This window comes from Desmodus rotundus, chromosome 12 (genome assembly GCF_022682495.2).
Source record: "Desmodus rotundus isolate HL8 chromosome 12, HLdesRot8A.1, whole genome shotgun sequence".
In the NCBI taxonomy this organism is placed as follows: Eukaryota; Metazoa; Chordata; class Mammalia; order Chiroptera; family Phyllostomidae; genus Desmodus; species Desmodus rotundus.
The window spans coordinates 100,318,512-100,338,563 of NC_071398.1; the positions used below are offsets into that span (position 1 = coordinate 100,318,512).

The following is a 20,052-nucleotide window of genomic DNA, read 5'->3' on the forward strand; positions in this document are numbered from 1 at the left end:
AGAACAGGTACCTCACACTCAGGCACACTCCGTTCCACAGCCAGCGCCTCTGTTTGGGCCTGGGGAGGGAGCTGTGGAATACCTGCAGGAAATGTGCTCTAGGAGGTTGCAAAAGAAAAAAAGGGAACGGGGTTAAAAGGACGAGGAAAGAACACTTCTGGGCTACACCCCATCCTAGGCTGGGGCCCAGGGTGGGCCCATCAGAGTGAAAATCCCCACTTTCTTCAGCCACTGTGGGGTCAGGAGACTGCGTGGGGCACGGGGGGTTCACGATCCTCACCAGCGGCGTGACTGCGGGCGCGTGGGGTTTTCATGCAGGCTGCCCAGTGGGGTGACGATGACGACGGTGCGAGGAGACACGAGGTGAGGGACACTTGTGCTTCGGATGGCCCTTCACACACCTACGAGCGATGGGGTTTCGGGTTCCTGTGCCAACGCGCTTCTTCATGTGGGTAAGCCGGGCAGAGTCACGCCATCTCGCAGGGTAGACGTCAGGTCACAGGAGTGTAAGCCGTGAGAGGGGCACGGAGAAGGCCTGTGGGCATCTGCTGCCTTTTCTCCGACTGCCCCTGGGCACAGCCCATTCAGGACAGTGAGGACCCACTAGCTGTCGTACCCTCCCCAGACCCGGCACCAGCGGACAGCCACGTCAGGAGCCCGTCTTCTTCCCGGACACAGCCCCATGCCCCTTCCCGGCCCAGGTTCCCCAGAAGACTCAGAGTAAAAAGTGTCCTGCTTCCTTCCACCAGGAAAAGCACTTCATCCCCACTCCACTGCATACGCACATGCACACACATGCACACGCACCCGCGTGCGCGCTCACATGCACACTCAGCACACCCAAGACACAAATGTTAAAGACAACAGCTCCGGGCACTGGGCGGAGACAGCCATGGGGGCGTTGAGTGGGGCTCTGCACACGCCGTGTGCTGCCCGCCGCTTCCGGCCAGGACGCGCTGTCCGTGGGACAGGGGGTGGATCGGTGCCCTCACACTGCTGACGGCCAACTTCATGGTCACTGGCAGAAAGGCCGGGACAGAGGAAAAGTGCTTTCATCTCCAACCAAAGGGCTGTCTGGGCCCTCGGGCAGGAAGACGCCCTTCCTAAGGGAAGACTGCCTCACGGAAGTATGGTAGCTGTGACAAGTAGACTTGCAAAAGTGAAAGAAAAGCCTTGAATTAGAAGAACAATGTCCTCTGATATCATAAACCCGGAGCGCAGTTTCAGTAATGGTAAAGGAGTACACCGGCCCAAATAGTTCATCTGGAACTGTGGGGAAGGCATGGCGCATGCCCTTCCACTGTGCGCTTCAGATTCTGTGACAGAGGGGTTTGGGCACCGAAGTCGCCACAGTGAAGTCATTTTCCATACGGAAGGACGGACTACAGCTAGGCCGACAAATTCCAACAGAATTACAAAGGTGAGCTGAGAGAAAAGACGCTGCCGAAAACGTAACACAACGAGACAACTAAATTACGGCTTGGAACCTCTGGGGCTGCAGTAAAACACAGGGCGGAGCAGGCGGCCCGCAGAGTTCCTCCTCGTGCTCTGCAGGGACGCAGCGTGCTTGTGACCGATGGGTCAGCCCCGGGTCACTGCAACGGAAGCAGGAGAGCAGGCTCCACTGCCACGCGCCCCACCCCCTTCTGTAACAACCGCCAGTAAAGCAGGGGGAGCCACCAGCCATCGCTCTGCGGGGCGGCTCCCCAGCTCTGGGGCAGTGGGTGGGGGCGCGTCCTGTGCACCGGGCTCGTGGGCCAGGACTGGAGTGAAATTTGGGCTCCGTGACAAGAAGTGCCTGCCCATAAACTCAGAGACCAGGACGTTCTCCAGAAATGAAGGTGGTGGTAGAAGCCCTCTCTGCTGAGGCCACAGGGCACATCCAGGTCCTGGGGCCGCTGGCAACAGAGTAACCAGGGAGCCTGAGCTCCCCGACCCCGCAAGCCCTTCTTTCATGGCCCACGTGGAAGTGGCACTGAGGACATGGACTGGGCGGCTACACCCTAAAGGGACATTCTGTTGGGGGTTCTCTGAGTCACCCCTGAGGACGCACACCGAGCTGAGAGGTCTCTGCCATCCCTGCGGACTGGCCTGCGCAGGGTCAGAGCCCGGCCCAGGTGCATCACCCAGCTCCGAGCAGCGTCCCGCCTCCTCGGAGCAGACACGCGCACGCCGCTTCAGCAGACCTTCACGAACAGATCAAGGTGTGTCCTCGTCTGCACACAGGTTCTCTGGTGGGACAGGTCAGTTGCCTGGGGTCCGAATCAGAGCTGAACAAGGAGAACAGCCCTCCCGCCTGTCTCACCCAGTCAGGGGACACACGGGGACTAAGGTTCTCACTCCTGGACCAGCTGCAGTGCCATTTCAGGAGCCTGCCCCGTTCCGAAGAGCTGGCTGACCATTCCCACCCAGCTACATGTCCGAGGCTGTCTTCCTGTAAGGAAGTGCGGCCGTATCAGAAAGGGTTCATCACTGGTAGCATTCTAGACAGTCCTCTTTAAAGGATATAGCTCCACCCTTCTTCCTCACCCCTTCCCCCATTCTGATGCCTGGAATGCAGATGAGATGGCTGGTGCTCTAGCAGCTGCCTCAGATCATGAGAATGCCAAAGGATCACACTTGTTTTCTATTGTTTGAAATGGGGTGGGTATGGTTTTTGTTATAGTTACACCTACTCCTAAAACATTCACACTGGGTTTGAACTGTGATTTTAGTAAAATGGTTTAACCTAAGTTTGTTTTCCAATCTGTAAAAAGTAATAATAATAATAATAAACTTACCTCTTCGGAGATATTGTGAGGGTTAAAATTGAGACAATACGTATGAAAACTTCTTTGAACGTTGAAAATTGTCCTGATTGAGTGCTATCGCTAATATTTTCCAGTTTATTTCGAATTAAAGTAGGTCAATGATTTATAAGTTAAAACTAGCTAAAAATAGGGACTCCGATTTCATTTTTCCAGCAAGATTTTTTGATTAGCAGAAAGTGAGCCTAAGGCATGTAGAAGTGACCACAATTATTAAACATGTCTAACCTTTGTGTTCCCAGGAAGTCTGTGGCTACAAACAGGGGACAGTGGCGTTTTGAGCCCACTTAGTCCCAGGGGTTCACCCATGTGCCCACTACCATTCCGATCACGACGCTGCGCCAAGAGCCCCGGCGGCTCGGGGCCCACAGGGGACTCTCGCTTCCACGCTGCAGAGCCAGGGCTTCAGCTGCAAGGCCACCTCCAAAAGGCGGTCCCCACAAGCCAACATGAAAAGGTAACACATTTATTTTTTAAAGTGAGTCACATTTCTGAAAACCGTGGTCCTCTGGGTTACTGCGCACCGCGGCCTCCAGAGTCGGCTGGAGGGCGTCTGACGGGGGCGGGAAGGACTGGAAGCGCGGAGCCGAGAGCTGTGGGACGGCGTGAAAACTGGGTGCTGGGACCACCTGTGCGCGCGTGCTGTGCTGGCCTGGGGCGCCCGCTCTTCCTGCCTCCCTGAACCCTTCCTCCCTTAAACACGATTTCTCCACAGACCTCTTGCTCCTTCCCCTTTATGATGGAAACGCGGTGGTTAGGAGAGACTGTGAATTCCCACGCCCCTGTAGGCTACAGGCGGATCCTCATGGTGAGTGTGGAAGCCACAGCAGAGCTGGTTTCCAACAGTACGTGAGGGACACAGTGGGAGAAAAGATCTCCACGGGACACCCACACGATCTGATGAAACAGCAATCAATCAATAATTAATCAGCCCAGAAGAAACATGGTTGGTGCTTTCCCCCACTCTCTCAAATTGCTGGTAGGTACCTGAATGAGCCGTCCCTTCAGTAAATCTCGCCCATGGCCCACGCTTGCCCATCGCTTAGCACTCCTGAGGTGGGGGTTGGGGGCTGCCTACGCACATCCCAATAACAGAGCTGGAGGTTAGCAGCATGCTCTGCTCTGTACCAAAAATGCTTATAGAAATAATGCCCAATAAAAGAATACATTCAAGGTTTGCTTTTCTGACTTCTAAAGACACTCCAAACCCATGTCTTTCAGAGCGCATGCACACGCACAGATGCTACCTGTGTCTAATGAGTGTGCGCCTGTGCGATTACATGCGCACACTGGCACGCCCGCGGTACACGCCTTCTAGCTGTGCGCTGAGCTGCTGAGCAGGGCGCACGTGTTTGAGCACGAAGAACAGTGCTGCCCCTGGCCGCCAACGCGTCCCTGAGTGGTGCGCTGCGAGGGGACCGGCCTTTTCAGGACACGGAGCAGGGAAGTGGCTGCACTTAAGGCTCCTGCACAAAGCACATGGTCAGAGCGCAGGCATCGACGACCAGCAGAAACCACAAAGGAAAAGGCGTGGTGGGGAGGACAGGCGGAGGCCGCCTGTGCTTTCAGACTGTGGCCTCAGTCCAAGGGGGAGGACAGAAAGCGCCCCCAAATAAGTACACATTTGGCTTCCTACATGTGACCCACGTGGTAAGAGGGGCCTCATCGGGACCCACCCGAGGAGAACGAGGCAGTTTGAGAAATTCCTGCCCATCACGCTTTATTGTGTTATTCCAACTCAGCAGAGACAAAAAGACAAATCTCAGCTCCCTACTTTCATCTATAATTGAACCAGGTCCAGAAGGACGGAGCAAGGCCCATCTGCAAGGCAGGCGGCTTTAGCAGCCGGGAGAATGAAATATTCAAATTACTCCGGGCTCCTCCGCAACGGCAGAGCTGCAGAAACGGCTCTGACTGGGGGTGGGGGTGGGGGGTTGTTGGGGAGCGGGGCGCATGGAGGAAGAGGTTTTTTGATTTGTCTTGTTTTGTTGGTGTTACTGTTTAGGGGCATGAATTAACCCGACAAAATGTCATTCTCAGAGAGAGAGAGCTCTGCCACACCAAACTTCATCCACTTAGAATCCTCTCACTTTAGAATCTGGACCCTGTTGTTCTAGAATCTTCCTTCATGTAAATAGGGACCCTATTTTGGGGGGTGGGTGGAGCTGGAGCCGCTCCTTCCGATGCCCCTAATCAGGGCTGCCGAAATGTGTGACACGGTAAATGGCTCGAGCCCCTGGCAGCAGGCACAGAGGAGTGACAGGCTCCATTTAAGATGTCACCGCACATAATAAAGTGTAAAACTATACTTAAAATAAGCGAGATAGAAACAATAAACTTGACTCCGAATTTGAACTCTCGCAGACGCACGGAGACGGGGCGGGGGGGGGGGCGGGGGGGACATGGGGCTTTGGGACTTCAGAGGCTCTGAGTGAAGGTCAAGTGGCCGGATCCTGTGTGAACCGGCCACTGACTAGCTCACAGACAAAACCTTGGGGGGGTCAGTGCACAGCTACGGCAAGGGCCAGGCCTGGAGACCCCGTCTGCTGGGAGCATGCCCCCGAAGGGCAGTGTGGGTGCCCTCTGTCTCTGGTTCCGGAAGTTTCTCCGGCCCCTGTGCCCCACCCCCGCCCGCCCACCTGCATGCGCCAGGCAGCCTGGCGTCACCGCAGAAGGTCTAACAGTGTTGTCAAGGCTGGTTGGCCCCAAATTGGAAGGGTTTTTTTTTTTCCTGAAGGCCCTGCAATTACTGTTACACGTGGGGGTACAGTCAATGTCAAAGCTAATGTTTTCCTGATGTTTCTTTCTTTAAAAAAGAAAAACAATCACAAATGGAACCCAGCAGACAAAGCTGAGCCAGACGCCCAGGCTTCTGCGTCATCGCAAGGCGCAGATGTGGACTCCTTCGTGCATTAGACTCGGGGTCCGGGGGCATCTGCACCCCCGAAATCTGTGTTCATGCCACTCGTGCAGGCAGAACGGGAGCAGCCCCCGCTTGCCGCCACCACAGTGCAGGGCTGGAACTCGGGCCCAGCCAAATAACCCCACAGCCCGTGGCCCACACACTGGTCACCACCTCCATCCCCCCCACCTGCAGCTGCGACTGGAGCAGGGACACTGTCCTTTGCTTTGTCCGTCTGTCTGTTTAATGACTGCAGGAGATAACACATCAGATGCAAGCAGAGCAACCCCAGCGGCCTGGCCTGCTGGGAGCTCCCAGTGCATGTGTGTGCGGCCGGAGTCCAGGCCAGGTCAAGGAGGACGGTGTTCTGAGCGGCGCCCCGAGGTGCTGCCGGCCAGTCCCTGCCGTCAAGGCGCCCCGGCCCAGGGTGGGCGGCGTGCATCCTCATGCCTCCTCAGTCAGTTCTGCGCCTTCTGAACGGAGTGCCCCTCCCACCTCCTCACCACTCTGAGGGGAATACTCAGGGGACCCCTGCTGTGCGCCGGGCCCTGGGTGAGGAGAGCACAGGAGGCAAGAAGGCATGCTGGCAGAACCGCCTGAACTGAAAGGAAAAAGCAGCCACGTTTAGTTTCCAGCCTCTGGGCCACTGGCTGAGAGAGAAGAGCGGCATGGAGCGGCACCCTTGGGGCCTGCGAGGGACCCCTTTGCCGCACACCTCGCACCTGGCCCTGCGTGCAGCTGGGTGGGGAGGAAGTGACAGGCTGTGCTCTGGGTTCCCATGGGGACAGAGAAGAACGAGGCAAGAGATGGTCCCGCAGAGTGCAGCCCTGGAGGCCACCTTCCTCGGCTGTGTGGGTCCGCCAGCCAGGGCCTCTGCCTCAGCTTGTCCACTGCCCCCCTCTCTGTGGGGCCGAAATCGCTCCCTGGCACCCTCTGAAACCTGCTGTGCCAGAGCCAGCCTGCCGCTCCCCCCACCCCCTGAGCCAGGCTGCGGGCCCTCGGAGCGGGACTCAGGAGCCACGAGCCCGGACACCAGGTGACACAGACTGACAGGGTAACGAAGTGGGAGCCGGTGCTCGTCTCCCACCACCACTGAGACGGTGGGACGGCCCTCAGCGCTTGGTGAGCGCAAGGCCCCTTGTGCGGGTCCGTGACTCTGTGAGGGGCTGTACGGGGGCCGGGGGGGCAAGGGCTGGGTCGGAGGGAACACAGTGTGATCCCAGAAAGTGCCATGCCGACCCCTGGGGCCTGGGCGAGTGTCCAGGGAGGTTCTGAGCGGGTGCTACCCACCGACAGCCACTGCGCACGCTCTGCCGGCCCCCAAGACCTAGGCGCCCCTGCAGCCACGAAGGAGCACCTCACAGCGTCAACTACTAGTGCTGGGGTGCAAACACTCAGGACGGGCTCCGTCTCATCGCCGGCTCCTACTGGACACAGAGGGTGGCCGTGGCTGCTCACTGTGGCCATTCCCACACTCCAGGGCCCAGTGACTAACAAGCCTCAGGACGTTTCCCTGGGTCAAGGTGACCTGGGCGGTTTCCAGAATGAAAATTGGCTGGACACGGAGGAGCGACATCATGATTTAGAGGCTAAATAAGGCCTGGGAAAATGTCTTTTGAAACTTTTTTTCCTTTTCTGCCAACACCCAGGTGACCGCAGGTGGGGCACACGGACTTCCCTGCTCGGGTATGTGGGATGGCAAGTTGTTGACGTGGTTGGAAGGGTGGACAACGCCTCTCCCGGCCCCAAGCCCTTCAGGCACCTGAAGGTTAAAGTGTTACTGGGCGGCTGCGGCTCACACTGTAATCAACTCCTTTGAAGTCCCTATTTGGTCAAACTTCATACAGTAACAAAAGCACGAATCCGCAGTGAGGCGAAGCTTTAGGAATCCAGAACGAGGACCAATCATTATTAGATTATAATGGCATCCCTTAGACCTTTCCAGGGGTCACGTTGACAAAATAAAAATACAAGATTCCAAGACTTTTTTCCATTTGTACCCTGCGAACTTGAACCCTCAAAGTCACGGCCAACCCATCAGAAACAGCCCTGCACTCCATCAGGTCACACCCTTGTACCCGGCATCATTTACATACGTCTCCTCTATGGGAACCCGGGTTCCCGTCTCACTGCTTTACCCTGTTCTTGGTACAAAAAAGGAGCATCTTTCTCATGACAAAAACAAGCAAACAAAGAAACAAACCTCAAACAGCTAGTTTAGTTAGTTTCAGAAAAAGGGCTAAGTACCCCCTCTGGCCCCCCCACTTCAGGCCCCCCCTTACAATTCCCAGCGTACCCTTCAGTAAGAGTATGGCGTCTATGAGTTGCTACATAAATATACGTTTCTCTTCATCTACACTTCAGCTTTGACGACTATTTGAATTAGTACTTTTGCTACATTTTCACAGAAGGAACTCCGGATTTCAATCTTCACTCTTCCTCTGTGCACACACATTCACGCCCTGCCATGCCTGTGTGTGTGCACACGCGTGTGTGTGTGCGCACAGCATCCAGGCACCCAGAGTCTGCACCACTCACATTGCCCGTCTCCACCCGTTCTGTAAACCCGAATCTGGGGCCCAGACACGCGCCGGGGTTCTCAGGCCGGTCCTCCTCCAGCCGCGGCTTCCATGGCTCTGGGGTCTTCACCGCTTTGAATGACCAAATCTATGTGATTTTCTCCTGGACTATGGGCACAACGGTAGGACACCATGGAAGACCTTGTAGCCAAATGCATTTTTTAAATTGCAGCAAAGAAAAATCATTTATAAATATGATTGTGAGCACGTGTACACAGGATTGCAATGTACAACACCCCTGGAGAAACCACGGCTGCAATTTCTACCGTGTTTAGCAAGTTAAAGGGGCCCAAGTTAAAGGGGCCTTTTAACAACCAGGGTTTCCCGCAGGAGCCACTGTTTTCTGTGAGACTACGGATGGAGGGTAAGGAAAATCCGTAAGCCCTTCTGTGACACGACTTGGGTTACACAGGGCAGAGTGAAGGGGGGATGGGGCCCATCTTTGTGCCGGCGGTCCCTGTGCAATGCTGTTCACAGAATGTGACAACGGTGGCTCATATCGAAGGCTGCCGTGCAAACAATCCCCTTCTCCAGACCATCCCGGAGCAGAAGCCAGCCCTGAAGCCAGGGCCCATGTGCCAGCTAGCTCTGCACAGGGAAAGCCGGGGGTGGGGGGTGAGGCGGGGCAGGGGTGGGTTTCTGAGTCGGGTTTTACAATGAATGTTGACTGGCACCAGGAGGCTACCTCGGGCCCCCAGAGCCTTCTTAAACCCCTGGCAGGCGGCCAGGGGAGCCCCAGCCCCGCAGCTCAGGGAGCGCAGTGCCGGCAGCCTGTCAGGAGCCGGGGAGCTCCATGGCACCCCGGGGGCAATAATATTTTCCAGAACGCTCAAGCTAATAGCCCCGTGATGGGCGATTCCGAGGACCAGGGGCCCGCTCTCCCCAGTCCCCCGTCTCAGGGCTCCCCTCCGTCTCTGCAAAGTGCACGGCTGCCCCTCCTGTTGGAGCTGGGAACACGGCCCTTTGTTTGGCTGCACTGCTCGGCCCAGGGTGTCCATATAAGCCAAGTCTGGCTTCTGCCTACTGTCACGCTTTGAGTTCTTTTATCTAGAAGAGAATATGTTGTACATGGACCCAGAGGCATTCTGGCACTGAGTGCATTTTTATATCTTCTTTAAAACTGCCCACAATTCCCCATAATGAACACTCGATAAAAATCCCCACCAGTGTATGTAGCAAGGGGCTCATCCACAGCGAGGTTCTCCCAGAGCAGCAGTCGGGGCGGGGTGGGGGGTGGGGGAGAAGCTTCTGAGGTTTCCCAGGACAGCCGCAGACGGACCCTTAACAGGCCTCGGCTCTTCCTCCGAAGCTCCCAGGGGAGGGAAGCAGCACTCTCAGCTTTTCCAAAGTCACTCTTTGCTCCTTAACTTTTAAAATCCCAATTTTCCTCATCAAGGTGGCCTTAGACCCTTACCATCACATTCGATACTAACAGAGATTTGTGGGGCTCGCTGCCCTCATTTTCTGGATCACAGAGAGAAAGGCAGAGTCACGAAGTTCCTTTCTCTGCGCTCTCAGATGAAGGATGCGCTCTGGGCTGTGGGCCGTGGGCCCCGCGCAGTCCCCAGAGTGCCCACCTCCCCGCCACCCTGTATGTTCTGGGACCGCGCACAGAGCCCCATCCCCACGGAAAGGCGGGGAGCCAGTCCTCTTTGTGAACGACCTTTCCCAGGCCCAGGCGCGGGGAGGCAGCGGCCCCACAGCCCACAGCCACATACAGGCCGGTTCCTGCTCCACGCGTTGAAACAAACCAGTCTCCCTTCTCCCGCTAAGCAGTTAAATTAGAGAGTATTCAATTAATAACAGCTGAATATTCTGTCACATTTAGGAAGATGTATGGTGAGACAAGCGAGTTGTGATGTATCTGACAGAAATGATAAAGGTTCTCCCGACACAGTCTGGCAGATACTTGGCTCCTGCCCGTGTGCCCGCATGTTCTGAAGCGTCGGCAGCCCAGGCCCAGGCCCCAGAGCTGCTTCCCGGGAGGAGCCTCCACCGTGGGCCGGGGGCGCTGCCCGGCCCCCACTGCATCCTGTGAGCGCAGGGCCTGTGCCGTGTCTACCAGCGAGCCGGGCACGCCCGGGGCAGGCAGCCAGCTCACCACTGCCACAGAGAGAGGCCGGGGCATGACCATCACCTGCTGGGTCCACACTCTTTTCGTTGATGCCTACTGAGGAGAGACAGGCAAGCCCGTGCTCTGGGCCAACCCAGGCAGAGGCCCCCTCAGGGCCGTTTCATGGGAGGTGACTGTGCCCAGCGCTTTCTTCTTGTCCCCAGCCCATACTGCCTCCACCCACATTCCTCAGGGAGCATGCTCACGCCCAAACTGAGAAGGAGGTAAAAGAGGTCACGGTGAAGTCACATGTGGGAGTGACAATCCCGTCACATCCCCCAGCCTAGACAGATGTCGAGCCCAGGGACAGACACCCCCATGCTGAGAACCACAGGGTCAGCAGGCATGGGCTGGGCCCCAGACGAGGGCCCTGGAAGGGCCTGGCCTTGCAGAGAGCTCCTCTCTATCGCAGGGATGGCTCACTCCAAAACTGAGACATCGCCCCGCAGACCTGGTGGCTAAGGACGGTGCAACTCAAGGAGGTGCGAAAGCGCCCTTGGCGTACGGTGACACCCCCCCCTGCACAGGACACCCCGAAAGGTGTGGGGATCGGTCCCCACCCAGGCCGCCAGCATGGTGCCCTGCACACTGGTCTGCAGGCTCTGAAAAGTTAAGGACCTGCCGTTTAACTTAGGACCACCACTTTCAAAACTGAGTTGTATCGCCTAAAAAGAATCCCCAAACCACACAATGTGCACTTGCTTAAAATTATAAATAACTGAAAGAAAGAAAAAGGCGTAGACGATATGTGCACTTTCTTACTTCCCATGAAGAACTTGAGAGAGCTGGAAAGGAGACGGGGCTGCCTCTCTGTGGCTGTGCGGGCCGGGGACCGGCCTGACGCATGCTCGCCCCGCAGTCCGCCCAGCACGCACTCACCCACGCTTACTGTCAGGAAACCAAGTGCATCTCCATACCCAACTTGAATTCAGTTGACACTCTGATGCCCAAACACACGTGAGTGTGGGGCGTGCACACACACACACACAACCCCTTACTCCGAGAGTCTGCTGAATTGAAACTTGTCCTGAAAACTCGAAGGACACTTCCCGGGCACAGTGGGCCTCACCTCCCTCCCCCGCTGCCTGAGGTGCCCGTGGCAGGGTCCCCGCCCCTCCCACTCCTCCAGGCCCACACGACCCGCATCGCTGCCGCGCCCACCTCCTTCACCATCCGCACCGCATTTGTGAGTGCAGATGACTTCGGTCCCCACGTGCACCCTAGGACAACTGCGGGGCATGGGGCCCTACAACTTAATTAGACCCCATAACTGTCAGGAGTTGGGGAGGTTCTGAATTTATATTTTAATTAATATTTAATAGCGCTTAATTAACAGTCCCCCGCCCCCCTCCACTCTCAGCACTCTCCCTGCGCTGCATTGCTCAGGGTCAGACAGGTTCTGGGACGGCCTGAGAGCCTCTAGCAGCCGGAGTGCCCCAGGGAGCCGCGGACCGGGAGCCGAGGGCCGGCTGCAGGACTGGGGCGGGCCACATCCATTCCCGCCCACGGGAACAGCCTGCCCAGACAACAAGGGTGTGTATACTTTTTTCTCTTGTGGATTTTACCTTTTGTTTTAAATGCTCTTGTTTGAGGATGTGTTTTGGTTGCTAAGAAACAAGTTTTCTGCCATAGACACAGTAAGAGTGAAGATGAAGAAGCTGCCAGAGGAGCACATTAGTCTGACAGCAGCCGCACTGTGAGCCTAAACGAGGCAGCTGGTCTGTGCGTTTTTACCCTCACTAATGGGGTCTCAATATGGTACCCTCAGGTGTTTCATACATGTGCAAAGACACACACACACACACCTGAGTCCCAGAGGCCAGCACACACTCAGCAGTGAGCCTCCAGGGAGCACACACACCACCCAGCCCCAAAGACCCTTCTAAATGCGGCTCTCAGTCCGGCCTCCACGTGGTGTTCACTACACCGGAAGTGTTTTTACAAAAGAGGTTAAATAGCTTTTCTGTAAAGATCGTACATGGTTTCTCCTATGCGGTAATGTTTTTTTGTTAAACCGTAACTTTTTACATAAAGCAAAAAAGGGCTTATGTCTGCATTCACTCAAACCATCGTCCCACACCTGTTGGACGGTGGCAGCCACATCAGATGGGGGGCCTTCCATGCCGGCCTGCTTGGTCCACGTCCTCCTGACCCATGCAGTGGTGCCCCGACCAACGACAGGTGCAGACACTCCCACCTACCCATCTGCTCACCCACCCACCAATCCATCCCTCCACCCACCCTCCCATCCGTCATCCATCCATCCGTCTGTCCATCCATCATCCCTCTATACACTCATCCACCAGCCATCCCTTCACTCATCCATCCACTGACTCCTTCACCTACCCATCTACCATCCATTGGTCCATCCATCCATCCATCCATCCACTTGTCTACCTACCCATCCACCCATCTGCCCACCCATCCATGCATCCACCCATTCATGCATCCACACACCCACCCATCCAATCATCTCCTAGCTACTCTTCTTTCATGAAGTGTTTGGTATAGTCAAAGGGTCCGAGCCTTGCTAATACCAGTAAGTTCGTGTGAAAAATCAAATCTACCGAAAACACCCAACAACTCAAAACCAACCACCTGAATATGTGGCCCATTCCACCTCTGCTTTGCTGGCAAGCAGCATTTGGAGAACCTGAAGAAGGGGAAAACCACAAACAGATCAGCATCTCCCTGCGTCTGCCCAGAGCTGACAGAAGTAATAAGCACTCTTCATCACTGCTTTCTCCTGTTTCTCAGGTAATGACCCTTAAAACTCTATCGAAGGAATATCAACCAGTTGTTTAAAATAATTATTTTAAAGTCACAGAGCAACATAAAAAATGTCTGTACTGCTTCAAGTTGCGAGCTTAGCGAGCCTGACACTGGCGTATCTTCCAAGTTCAGTTATCTAAACTCTCTCCCCCACTGCTGACGCCTCTGTCGCCACCTCCCTCCACCTCCCTGCCCGCTGGTCTGCAAACGACCCCCCCCCCCCCCCCCCCCCCCGCCCCGAAGGTCTACTCAAAGTGCTGTGTTTCGGCCCGCAGGGCTCCCAGTACTTCCTCTCTGGTCTCCATCCGGCCTTTCTGTGCCACCGTCATCTCTGGTGAAAGCCATGAAGAGGAGGCAGGCATCCGAAAGGGCTTTAGTTGTGCTGATTTCCTCTTTGTTTGGTGGCTAGAAAGTCTCCCCAAGGGAGGAACTGCCCAGCCATGTCCGTGGAACGCCATCAGGTGGAAGTCAGGCCTGTTTGCCAGGGTACGCCTACCCTCCCAGCTCCCTCCCACCCTCCCCACTGCCCTCCCAGAGCCCATCCACACCCTGTCCTGCAGGGCTGGGGTGTTGTTTCCCAACCCCCACTGGGGACCTGGGGACAGGTGTTGACCTGCTCCTCACCCAGAGTGAAGGCCAATGGCAGGGCGTTGGCACCTGTGACCACAAGGCCCTCCTCTTTGGAGTTCCAGGAGAGCCTCGGAATACAGCCAAACTGCGGTGTGCAAGCATTTCTGTGGTGAGCTTTGAAGTTCGTGATAGAAATTCCAAGAAACCAGAGGCCTCTGAAAAATACGTGAATCACAGGAAAAGAATCTGCTTTTTTCTGGTGGCCCCCTGCCCTGATGCATCACTTAACCTCAAGCAATCAAGACCGCAGCGCCCACCGCAGCCTCCTCCGACGACCGCCAGGCTGACCGCAGGCAGCAAGGCCAGAGGCATCCGAACCGACCAGGGGTTTGCCTCCGCTGTCTTGACAGGCTGGATGGGGAGTTCTTATTTCCACTTAATTATCTCTTGGCCTGTCCTTGGATACACATGACTGCTCCTAAAAGCCAGTGGGGGACAGAGCAGCGGAAGTCAGCTGAACCTCACAGAATGGCTCTCCCTCCTGTCCCTGGGGACACACACACACACACACACACACACACGCACATGTGTGCACACAGCATACAGGCATGTGTATGCACAGACACATGTGCACACAGATACACACGCACACCCCCTCTGTTTGTGCAATAACTACATATGGTGTGACTTGATCTCTCTGTCTTGCACAATGAACGGAGGACTTGGATTCGACGCTCTTAGCTTTGAAAATTTTGCACGTCAGATACTGCGCACATGCCTGTGTCATTAGCAGCACCTTCATTTTCCACGACAAACCAAAACTAAAAAAGAGAGTGCGAGGCGCCCATATTGCCAACCGCACTGGCTGACTGCCCTCGCTCTGGAGTCACTGTACACGTGAGATCTGAGACGTGTTTCTGCTCTGACCTGTCCACCTGACCTTCCGGCTCTCAACCTCCGATCTCAGTGAAACTCTAAGCTGCCTGGCCCTGCACGTCCTGGCCCATGAGTTCCCCAGGGACGTGCAAGTCCTCCGGCCGTGCCCTTGAGCTGGGCACTGCGGAGGTCCAACCGGCTCCACTCACTTGCCACAGCCCTCGGCCCATGCAGGGGCAGCAAACAGAACCCTGCTCCGCCTGCTCCTCTCGGGGAAGCTGGGCGTTTGCTTCCTTATCTGTCGAGGTTCAGGGACGTGGAGCTACCTGTTCACGGCTGCGCAGAGCCATGGCCATCCTGAGACCCAGCCCACAGCCCACAGAACAGAGAGATGCACTGCCACATCACGCCCTTCGCAGGCCGAGAGCACGAACGCCAGCGGTCCACGGGCCTCTGTGAGTGGCTTCAGCCGCACCTTCCTGCGCTTCGTGCCTGCACAGGTGCCACACTTACACAAGCAGCGGTCACACGACATGTCTCTCTGAGGCCGGGACCAGCTGAAAGCAGCACGGTGTGTTGCACTTAGCGGTGAAAGAGCAAGATTTGGAGTCAGGCAGTCAGGACCCGAGCTGGTGCCCAGCAGCTCAGGAGTCAGGTGCACCCCGGGACCCAAGACCTGTTTAAGCCTCAAATCCTCATCCACACGGTGGGAACAGTAGCAGACTCGGCAAAGACTGGTGGGAGGACAAATGAGAAAATGCAGTGGTTTCGAAAAGAACTTTGTGAGACGTGAAGCCTTTCTTTAGGATTACTTGGAGGCCCGACACTTAAAAAAGACCAGAGCGGCCCCAGTCCAGGAGCGAGCGGGACCCTGCCTGCACGCCTCACCAAGCCTCCAATAGAAACCTTCGCTGAAACTGAGAGGAAACTCACATGTAGTGGATAAAAAGCTGCTGCTTTTAAAATGAGGGCGAGTGAGAATCTAGACAAGAGTCACTGAGAAAGGAAAGACAACTACTCACCGCAGTGTCCCCCAAGTACATTTAAGGCGTCCTCCTTGTCGCCATGTTTTCCTGTTGAGAGCACCGTGCTAGGTGCCTGTTCTCTGTCACCTCGCTGTGCGCTCTGGTCCTTTTGCACAACCAAGCTGCCAAACGCAGGCAAAATACTTCTGAAGACTTTTCAAACCTAAAGCAGACTCTCCTAGCTTTTCTTTGGCCATAGGAACATTTTATTTTAATACCTCATTTCAAAGCACTTAGAATGGCCACTTAAAAACACATGTTATATAGTTCGATTACAAAGTCCCCATTAAAAAAAAAACACCCTGGCCGCTGTGGCTCGGTTGGTTGGAGCATTGTCCTGTCCTGTAGCTGAAAGGTTGCGGGTTCGATTCCGGGTCTGGGCACGTACGGGAGGCAACTAATCAATGCTTCTCTCTTGCACTGATGTTTCTCTTCCCACCTTCCTCTCTCTCTAAAATCACTGAAAAAATGTTCTCGGGCGAGAATAAAACTAAAATAAAATAAAATAAACTCATCATGTACTTCCTGGGCCACGTGGGACAACAGACCACTGAGTGATGGTTTGAGTGTGATACTGACGACGCGTGACAGCAGCCAATGGGGGGAGATCTCTCATAAGCACACGACTCAATGTCAGCTCTGGTTGGGTGGGGAAGAGACAGAACCTGGAGGGTGACATCAGTAACTTTTGGTCACAGGCAAATGTAAGCAGGCAGGCAGGGGACTCCCTAAGAGGCTTCCCTGAAGGCTCTGGAGGGTGGGTTCTCAGACGGGCCCTCGCCCTGCTAAGGACCACGGGAGACCTGTCCTGCAGGGGTCGACCATCTGGCAGGAGACACACCGAAGCTTTGCCTCACCTGCAGCCAGTCAGCCGTCTCTATTCCTAATCACTCCCAAATCGGTATTGTTGCTATTACTACTACTTTCTTCTTTGGGTGCCTTAAATTTAGATGATGCAGCTCAACGAGAAGATCCAAAATCACTTTACAAATTTTCTGTTGACAATTAGTGATGTTTAAAAGGCATTTCATCTGTGGTTCTGAGCATCTTCCAACATACTAATTATTACAGCACTTTGGCAAAAAAACGATATTACTCGTCCTGTTTCCTAAGGGCAGAAGCGCAGGTGAAGACAGACGGTCGTCACGAAGATGCCACGGCATCTGCGCAGCCAGGGCTCTGTCCGTCACAAAGCATTTTCAACTCCAGCTTGAGTGAAGGCATCCCAGGGCAGCGCCCAGGAGACAGCAGCCAGTCGTTCCCATTTCTGGGCCATTGCTTGGCCTGTGGCCCGTGATTTCCTCTATTTTTCACTGTAACGTTTAAGTTTCCAGCTTGGCTGTTTTTCCCTGGAGGGGCAATACGGTGGAGTGGAGAAAATATGGGTTTTAATATCCGCTTTGCCAAGAACGAGATACGTGACCTTGAGTGACTTTCTTCACCTCTCAGACTTGGTTTCTCCATCTTGAAAATGAGAACACGAGCACCACCTTGCAAGCTGGATACAGGGGAGGACGCAAGTGCGGCCTTGCCGGCGTGGGCGTTATGTGAGACAGGGAGCCGGCCATGACGCAGGCCCTCCGCCCCCCACCCGCACCGCCAGTGGGGACTGGGCCTGTGTGACACTTGAGCTCCGCTGCTAAATGCAATCCCTGGGATCGGCTACGCATCTCCCACCCCTGGCCAACGGCCAGCTGGGAGTGGGGCCTCGATGCGCCCTGTTTGGTAACCCTCCCACCCTCGAGCGCAGGCGCTGCAGACAGGTGGGGGCGAGCGTGTTTGCTGAGCTGCTGCCATGCCCGGCACTCTCCCAGCCACTGGAGACGCAGATCCGTCCCGACGCTGGCTGTTCTGAGACTCCTCCTGTCCCACAGGGATCCTTAAGGACACGGATCTGAACACGTGGAGGCTGTACACACGTCAGAGCAGCCGTGAACGGATCGCTGCCTTGCACGAGAGGAGCTGTGACTGGAACGGTCTGCTGGTCGGAGGGACACGAGACGCGGTGCTGGGAAGTTCTTCGGCGCCAAGCAGGGAGTACGGCGCAGTGCGAAGGCGGGGAGGTACGGTCCGTCTGTGTCTGGAAGGAGCCCGCACTGAAATCCAGGCCTGCGACGCTTAGTCTTGAGTGTGCGACGGGCCCCCAGCCCGTGAGTGACACAGACACCCTGCAGCTGAAGGTTTCAACGACTCTTCTTCCCAGACTTCGAGGAGGAGGAAACATCTGCGCAGCTCCCCCTGCTGGAGTTTCTCTAAAACTCCTTGCCCCCTGAGTAGGAAAGGTACCCTTTTCAAGAATCCCCGCGAGACTGCTTTGCAAAGACGGGTACTTTTCATTTGACTCTTAGATAAAACCGCAACTCTGGGCTTTCCTTCTGCTCATGGGTTGGCATCCTTTTTCCCCACATGCCAGACACAGTTCCAGCTAGAAAGGTTAAAGAAATTTCTATTTTAAAAGAATTAAACCATTGGCTGTTAGCTCCAGTTTACAAGTCCCTCTCGGAATTGGTGGTGACATTTCTCTGCTGTTAACAGAGGTGATTTTCAGCTAGTACTTCATTGTGGCTTTCGTGGTTTATAAATCAGACACACGCACACACGCCGCCTCCAACCTCACACAGCCGCCTTCGTCTAGCACCTGTAAGAACGAAGACGACCAGGGGACCTATTAAGACGCTCTCCCCATTTATTAGAGTGACACAGTGAAAAGGAAAGAAAGGTAAGGTTGGCTCCCCTCACCCTGTGGAGCTCACAGGGGCACCCGCGTGTCTGCAGTTACGTCCCTGTAGAGACGTCACATTTGAACATGGGAGACAGAGACTGGAGGACCCAGTGGGCTGTCCTTCTTTCTGCTGGGTCTGAAATACCTTTTACTTAGGGGACCCCTTCCGGCTGCTTGTTAACAGCAATCACAGGTTCTAACCTTCAAAACCCTCCCAGCAGTCTGGAAGAGTGAAGGTGTGCACCTGGTTCCCAGGAATTCTGGGTCACTGAGAAGAGCCTCACCATGGGGCCTGGCCCGGCCAGCGCCAGGACGCCGTCCTCACGGCCCGCAGGTGCTGGCTGCACTCCGAGAGCACAGAGAGCCCCAGGCCTGCTCGGCCCACTTCTCTGCTTATTCGCAGAAAAGGTGCAGCCCAGGCTACACCTGGCAGAGGCGGGCATAGCTCTTCACCCCACCCAGGGACAAAGAGAAAGAGGGCGAGACAGCCGCTGCCCAGGCAAACGCAAACACCCACGTATGTGAGTCACGGGCCACTAGCTTTCACGGTTGTACTGTTACTCCGGCTGCCGTATTTGACGATGGTCCAGGTCTGACGGCTCCGAATCTTTGTCCTGTATCTGTACCGGAGATCAAGTGCCACTTCCCACCGGCAGAGTCTGCCTTCCCCTGGACCCTGGCAACGCCGCACCACAAAGCGCTGCTACCATGCGCCGAGAAGCGTCGGGTTCGCGTTCTTCTTCCACAGTCGTCGCGTTCGTGCCCGGCACGTGTCAGGCACGTCTCGTATTTTGTAAGCTCACGGACGTGTTCGTCTTCGTATCCATGCACCTCCCACATGGCCGTGCACACTGGCTCTCGCACACTTACCGACCCCGCAGTACACGGACCCTACCACTGGGTCGCGTCACGGGAACGTTTCCTCGCCCACTGGCCTCCCTCTGACAAGGCCACCTACCTGAAACGCAGCTGGCTACTGTAGGGCGTGACATTATGGCCACCAGCCTGTGAGTCCCCTGAAGACAGAACTGAGTCTTTTCATATTTTTCATCCTTCTCGTCTACAATTTAAGTGCATTTTCTTCATCGTATGATTCAGCAGAGAAAGCACGTGGCAGGAAGGAAGGGGTTGGGATGCTCTCTTGCCATGGTCACAGACCATAGGAACGATGGCTGTGACCCATGGAAACGGGACCCATGGCTGGGGTGCTTGTGCCACCTGGCCACGGCATTTTGTCCCCTCACAGTGTCCCCTCCACCTTCACTCGCACCCTCATGCCCCGCCTCACGCTCACGCCACACCGTCTCTTCCCAGACAGACAGACCTTCACGACGACACCCAGTGTGGTGGCGCTGGGGCCACAGGGGCTGCTCACCGCCGCAGCGACTCCCACAAAGCGAGGCAGACTTTCTGTTTTTAAACCTTTGTTTTGTGGGGTTTTCTATTTTGCTAGAAACCTCATGTACTTGTCCCTCAAAAAATATGGACCCTAGAGTTAAAATATAAAATGTTACCTTATATTTCAATATAACTTAATTTCATCTCTGAGAGCATAGGTAAATGACCGCGCAGGCACTGGCACACCCACACATGCGCACACAGACACCACAGCCACTTCACAGGCGCTGCAGCAGGAACTAGGCCCAATCCTGGAGAAAGAGACGCCATGTGCTGCTTAAATAGAAA

General features: G+C 55.4%; 1 protein-coding gene across 3 annotated transcripts in view; it reads right to left on the reverse strand.

The window, feature by feature from the left end:
- Positions 1–20,052, reverse strand: part of PBX1 (PBX homeobox 1) — a 216,099-nt gene that overhangs the window by 56,359 nt on the left and 139,688 nt on the right. The window contains exon 1 of one of the 3 annotated variants that reach the window (XM_053914520.2): positions 13,461–13,585. The exons of the other annotated variants lie outside the window; for them this stretch is intronic. Coding sequence (XP_053770495.1) covers positions 13,461–13,518 — 58 coding nt within the window. The 5' untranslated portion in view covers positions 13,519–13,585. Of the gene's footprint in view, positions 1–13,460; positions 13,586–20,052 lie in introns of those variants that run through there. 3 annotated transcript variants of the gene reach the window in all.